We start from the raw sequence: 6,522 nt of genomic DNA, 5'->3' as shown, positions 1-6,522 counted from the left end.
ATACAAAATCCAAGAGCAAACAGTATCGCGTGGTTCTTAATTAAGATCTATTTATTCTTCTGTATTCCGTTTTCATTTCATTCGTTTTCAAGATATAGTATTATATTTTTTTCTTTTTACAAAAAAGCCAAATGTCATATTGTGACTTTTCATCATGCATCAAAAGTCAAAATCATAACTGAAATAAAAAGCATGTCCCCATTTTCTGCAGTTCATCAGCGCCTTTGCCTTTGTAGTCGGGTCCACCACTGGAGTGGGTGCATTTTATTTTCACAACATCACCATCACCATCCACTAAAACCCACCGAGACTGGACAACGATGAGTAGGCAGAAGGTTTTTCACTTAACGACCATGTTCAACATGGTCTCACACGTGTCGGCGAAGGCGCACGGTAGCCATTCTACCGCTTTTTTATGATTGTTTGTTTGGGGTTTCTCAACGTTCCAACGGAAGGCTCTTCGACGTTGTTTAAATTTATGCTGTCTCATAATACACCATCTTGGAGGAAGAATTTCTCGGGGCACGGTAAAAAAAAAGAAGCCCCCGGATGGCCTTAATCTTACCTCTCTAAGCCCCTCTTCTCACTCCCTCGACAGCGGAAGAGTAAAAGCCATTGCATGACGATTTATGTTTTATGATGTGCGTTCGTGCGTATGCTATCCTTGCCTGCACAGTCGTCCGTGCGCGACCAGTCGGTGTTTGGCCTCCACCGGTCAAGGGTTACCCGGGAAATACACGCTCAAACACACACACACACACACACCGATATAACCACGAGTCCTTGCAAAGTGATACCGTTAAGGAGGAAAATAAAGAAATGCAATAAAGCAATAGAGAAACCTGACCGGAACGATCTCAGCGGGTCGTGTGGGGTCTTCGCCATTCTTCACCCGGGGGGCACAATGTGACGAGTCATAAAAAGAGGATTTTCCAGCGCGAAAGCTCGAAGCCGGGATGGGTGAAGCAATAAAAATCATAGCGGACTCCCTGTCGCTTCCCAGCACGTATTGTTTGATATACTTTTTTTATATTTAATTTTCAATAGCTCCCCGACGGGGATCCGAGTGTAATATATCGAGGTGGGACCACGGTCTTCACTTTGCCCGCTGGAAAAGCTTGGACGGATAAATTATTTCCCAGAGTGTCAATTGAATCGTGTGGACGTGAGATAATCATGGGACGCTTGTATTCGCGGATGCAATGACGCATCAAAAAACCCCGCATGGTGCTGGAATGGTTCTTCCTCAACAAAAAGTCGAAATGGAACGTAACTCAAGATGATATACAGCTTTCGAACCTTCATGAAGCGACTTTGCTGTACGAGTCTTCACATTTTCATGAGCAAGATTATTTTAAGCAAGGCTCAGATAAAATGTGTTGGGAGTGCAACCCAACTTCTACATTGTGCGCGGCCCATTCATCAACCAAAAACTTTCCACACCCGAATTTCCCCTTTCATCCTATCAGCAGGACTTTGTAGGAGGCCTTTATCTACTGGCCTGACACCTTCCGACCCTCGGGGGGAGTAAATTCTTCGGTGAAAGTGTATTGTTCCATCATAATTTTCTCACTAACCCTCCGAACTTCCAAGATCCAAGATCGTACAACCTCGCTCGCTAAATTGAGTTAAACGAAAGCAATAAATTTCAACTTACAAAACAATTCAATTCATTTCCTTCGAGCACCACCTCCGAGCTTAGAAAGCAGCGCTCGCCCGAATGCGATGCAAAAGTTCTTCATTTCCCGAAAAACATATCGGTGGATTAGTTGTTCGCATCGGATCGTTTCGGGGGTGGGGAGGGGGATGGAAAACTGTGTGTTCAGGCGTTCCTTTACCAGGTTCGGGAGCACAATATCCGAAAACAAAAGCACGTGAGAATTGTCGGGAGTTTCGTTTGGTGTGGTGTGTATGGGAAGAACTTTGTTGCACCCATCTGTACACCGCACCTTCAAGCGACGATCTTCGCTACGGGAAAAAGTCAACGCGACGACTGGAGCTTAACCTAACTTCCCCGGTTTCGGAAAGTTCACCGGTTCTCCAGGAACGCTCCAGAAATTGGCGCAAGTTTTAGCGACAAAATATTCGTCCGTAATCGACTTTCCAGTCGAGGTGGGAAGCTGTTTTGGCACAATCGTTTGGCCGGTTTGGTGCGAGAACCTTTCCGGCAGCATTAACTCCTTGCTAGGCAAATCCCTCCAACATCGCTCGTGACGTTTTATGCACTTGACGCACACAGTAAAACTCCTTTTTCCAGCGAAGGTTCCGAGAGCGAGAGGGTTTCCTGAAGTGAAGAAGCCTCTCACACCTCCCGCTTGTGTCCTCCGGCAGGAACTGAATTATGCAACTTCCGAAGGTACAACTTGGGTACAATCTAATTTATTTACCTCCACCCAGCTCTCGACGGAGTGAGGTGAAACTTTCACCTCCAAACCGGATGACCATTGCCAGCCGGAAAAGGGAAAACAAAAGGGACCAGTATGAGTGTCTGCGAGCTACAAGATGGTCCGGTTGGTCGGCTTCCATTCTGATTATCCCGGAAATCTGGTCCGACGCTGGAAAAACGTCACAGTTTGCTGTATAATTTCTTCCCCCGGACCAAAGGATGGGCGGTCTTCGATTCGAGCACATTCGGGTTCGCTGCCTGGTGTACGTTCCTGGCAGGTGTTGGTCCCGGATTTCCACCTAGGAAGCCCAAGGAAGCCGTAGTTCAAACGAACAATTTCCTACCAATCCGAAGCCCCGTCTCGGTGCGGAAAATGAAAGTCATATGATAATGATAATATATTTCAATACGAGATTAATAACTTAAGCTTCGACTTAGGATGGCCCTGTTGTAACGCCGGGTAGCGTAACCATTGGGACGTAAATCATTATATTGTGGGCTGCCACTTCCTGTTAGGCGCTATTGCTGGGGCCTTTAGAGAACTCTCGAATAAAGGATGCCAGTATTCACCAGTGACAAAATGCACTTAAATGAAGCTTACCTGTTTACAGACCATTACTAAGGGTGCCCTGGTGCCGCTTCTCGGTTCACCGGTGAAAGGACAATCTGGATTGGAGCTTTGTGCCTTACGACCCCACTTGATACGGCTCACAGAGGATCAACAATGGTTACAAGCAAAAGCTCCCAGGATGGTGATGATGATGATGATGATGATGATGATGGTGATGATGGTTATGCTACCGTCATGATTGCCCACACTCTACCTTCAAATGGTCCCTCGGAAGGCAGAATGGTTTTAACTACTTCCTTTCCGACCGTTTGAACGATTTCTCCGTCGGAAGCCGTTTGCGTCATTTAGTATTTCTGTGTTGGCTCGTTTGATAACATTTACAAACACTGCGCTACGGGTGATCATTACTGGATGGAAGCTGTTCTATTAAGGTTTAGTTGGTTGGTTGGTTGGATACGACGATTTTTGCTCCTTAAGGTCTTATGAATTTTATAAATTTAAAGCCACTAAAACGTGATGGTAAACAAATTATTTCAAAAGTGGGATGTTTTATGTTTTTTGGGCAGGTATAGGGTGGATTTGTCAATTTACAAGAAAACAACTGTTAGTAGATAGATAAATTTGTGCTAAAGCGAGTGTTGGATTAGCTATTTTTATTTCAACGTAGTTTAAAAATTTTGTTTCAAATGTTACGTGTGATAACTTATAAAGTATTACCTAGGAAAATGTGGCAATCAAAAATTAATGGAATGAAAAACGTCTCAAAAATTACCTAGAGAACTTACTGTTGTTAAACTCGTTCTTTTATTTTATCGTTAAAAGTACGTCCATGAAACATACTTTGCGTTAAAACTAGAAAATAAGCTCTAGAAATCCTTTCTATTTCAGTTCTTGGATAAATTGTGGTGAAGTCTCTAATTATAGAACTGGACAGGGGAGGATTAGGCTTATTAGTAAAATCATTAGAGGTTTTAGATGGAGCTCTATCAGGCCAAGATTAGCTATTCTTACTAAAGGCCAATCAATCTTCTAAGAAACAGGCAGTGGAAATAGAACCGTATCGTTCTGGCATGGCAATTACTAGATTCGAGATCTAATGTTTATTGATTTGGCTAACAAAAAAAAAAGAATAAAACGTAACAAATTATTGAATGGAAAAGCATCGCCAACGTGATTCTGTGATGTCACTCATCGTCAATGCGTTCCATAACAAATCTTATTCAAAGTGTTTCATCTTCCAATAAATAACCTTGCCCTACCGTGCATCAAGTTCCCGCCATAAGCCACTTCTTATCAATCGCTCAACGACGCATAGCCATTTCGACGTCATGTTTTGCAAACATTCCTTTATCATTACAATGCGGCTGGGGTTGAGATGCACTTCGTTGCACACATTTAATCTCTTCCATTCGTTGTACGATCGTTGGTCTGATTAGTTCGCGATGTGGTTTCACGCGATAGTTTTCGTAGTGCTGTTTTGTGGAGCTCAGAGTGTCAGCAAAAACGCTGAAAAATGTCTAGTGAACTTCGATCAAGCCGCTTCCGGGGAAGGTTTACTGAGGGAAACGTTTGAAAATAGTTCGTACTGTGCATTTCTAGGAGTACGTTATGCCGAACCCCCCGTTGGCGACCGTCGGTTTCGGGTAAGATGTTTTATTGATCTCGTGGATCGTAGTTTGAAAACATCCCTCAATTCCAGCATTCCGTCCTGGCGAAACCAAGGGGCCAACGGAAGTACACTGCTTTCGGAAACAGGTGTCCTCAATTCAGTTGGTTCGTGGATCAGAAAGTAAATGGCGATGAAGATTGTTTGTTCTTGAACATTTACACCCCGATGGTGAGCAACTCTTCACTCGATGACGATGTGCCACTGTATCCGGTGTTGGTGTTTGTGCATGGTGGGAGCTATGCGCTCGGTTGGGCTGAAAGAGATATCAATGGTGTGCATCTACTCGTCGATAACGTAAGAGACTTTTCCACAGAATAATGGACAGATAAGAAAATTATAGCTCCGTTTATCTTGCTTCAGGGAATTCTTGTCGTGACGTTTAACTATCGGCTATATGGACTAGGATTTCTCAACTCCCCAGAGCACAACATCACCGGAAACTTTGGCCTTAAAGACCAGACGACCTTGCTACGATGGGTACAGCGATACATTAGGCACTTTGGTGGGGATCCACAGCAGGTAACCTTGGCGGGCCAAAGCGCAGGAGCAGGTTCCGTGACGCACCATCTGTACATTGAGCAGTCGAGAGATCTCTTCCACCGCATGATCGCGTTGAGTGGCTCGATGCTGGGCTCGTGGTCGTTCCTCTACGATGGGCGCGAGTGCATCCAACGGTATCTGGATGACCTACCTTCTAACACACTGGAGCAACTACGTGCCATCGACTTTCGAGACTTTTTCCCAGGCAACTCATGGGAAAATTATTCGGTGTACTTCGCCTCCATGTACATGCCTTGTCTGATTCCTTCACCCGAGGATGAACAATTGCAACAAGATAACTACACCGTCCGGCCGCCACACGAATCGATCCTGCAAGCGCCGGTAACGCAAGTTCCAATGTTAATCAGCGTAACGTCGTTGGAGTTCGATGGTTTACTGGAGAACATTTCTTCGGAGTTCTTTTTGGGTGACAACCGACCGAATAATCAGAACGACACGGTTACCAACCTAGTGAACGCCACCATGCACAGATTTGCGGAAAAACTTATCGCCGAAGGTAAAGCAACGTCCCGTTCGGAAGTATTTCAACGGTTTGCCAACCTAGCGGACCTACACTATCCCATTTTTCGACTGGCAAAGGATCTCAGCGAAACTGTCGATCCTTCGATTCCGGTTTATTATCAACGGTTCGAGTTCGATGGAAAGTTTGGGAAAGGAAGGAACGTCTACTACGCCAACTACATAGCTGCATATAACTACGGTGCGTTGCATGGCGATGATCTGGGATACATTTTTTCGCCTTACAATTTAGAGGATGCGCTCGAGAGGCCCCAAGATTTTCAAAAAGAATGGAAAGTACACCGGAGGACCGTGGAGTTGATAGTTAATTTTATCAAGCATGGGTACGTAGTGGGGTGTCAACAGTCGTGTCAACGTGGGTGCCAGATAATTATAAGTTCTTCATTCTTTTTATTACAGAAATCCTACTCCGAGTCAAAGCAAACTATCTGACATATCATGGCCGCCCTTGAATGATAAAAAGACACCAAATTTGTATCTGAACATCGATGAAGACTTCGAAATACGTCCAATTTCTTATGACATCTATTCTAAGCAGTGGGAAAAATTTTACGATTGTTTGTACTATGACCGTTGTGATGCTCTGGAGAGTTAATTTGTAGAGTCTCCTGTATCATAAGTAAGTTAGTGATCAATTTATAGCCTGATTTCTGATCTGATTTAAGTTCTCAATAATCGTTCTATCTTTTCGTTTTACAAAATATTAAACCAATCACATGAAGAGCATTATGCAAAGTAAAAAATTTAAATAAAATAGCTTTTACATGAAGCCATTTAAAGCCTCATAACTTTCAATGAGAAAAAAAAACTCTAGCT

General features: G+C 43.9%; 1 protein-coding gene across 1 annotated transcript; it reads left to right on the top strand.

The window, feature by feature from the left end:
- The first annotated feature begins 4,399 nt into the window (after positions 1-4,399).
- LOC131265673 (juvenile hormone esterase-like) lies at positions 4,400-6,301 on the top strand. The gene is made up of 4 exons (XM_058267966.1): positions 4,400-4,600; positions 4,657-4,920; positions 4,987-6,029; positions 6,106-6,301. Exons 1-4 carry the CDS (start codon positions 4,400-4,402, stop codon positions 6,299-6,301), a joined length of 1,704 nt encoding a protein of 567 aa, XP_058123949.1.
- The last annotated feature ends 221 nt before the right edge of the window (positions 6,302-6,522 follow it).

This window comes from Anopheles coustani, chromosome 3 (genome assembly GCF_943734705.1).
Source record: "Anopheles coustani chromosome 3, idAnoCousDA_361_x.2, whole genome shotgun sequence".
In the NCBI taxonomy this organism is placed as follows: domain Eukaryota; kingdom Metazoa; phylum Arthropoda; class Insecta; order Diptera; family Culicidae; genus Anopheles; species Anopheles coustani.
The sequence above is the reverse complement of the archived record's forward strand: the minus strand, read 5'-3'. Positions and strand labels throughout refer to the sequence as shown.

What these genes read in the sequence shown, in the direction of transcription:
- LOC131265673 (XM_058267966.1), top strand. Translation starts at nt 4,400, where the DNA reads ATGTGGTTTCACGCGATAGTTTTCGTAGTGCTGTTTTGTGGAGCTCAG. An exon ending in TTGGCGACCGTCGGTTTCGG is followed by an intron (nt 4,601 to 4,656) that starts GTAAGATGTTTT and finishes CCTCAATTCCAG; the next exon opens with CATTCCGTCCTGGCGAAACC. An exon ending in GTTAATTTTATCAAGCATGG is followed by an intron (nt 6,030 to 6,105) that starts GTACGTAGTGGG and finishes TTTTTATTACAG; the next exon opens with AAATCCTACTCCGAGTCAAA.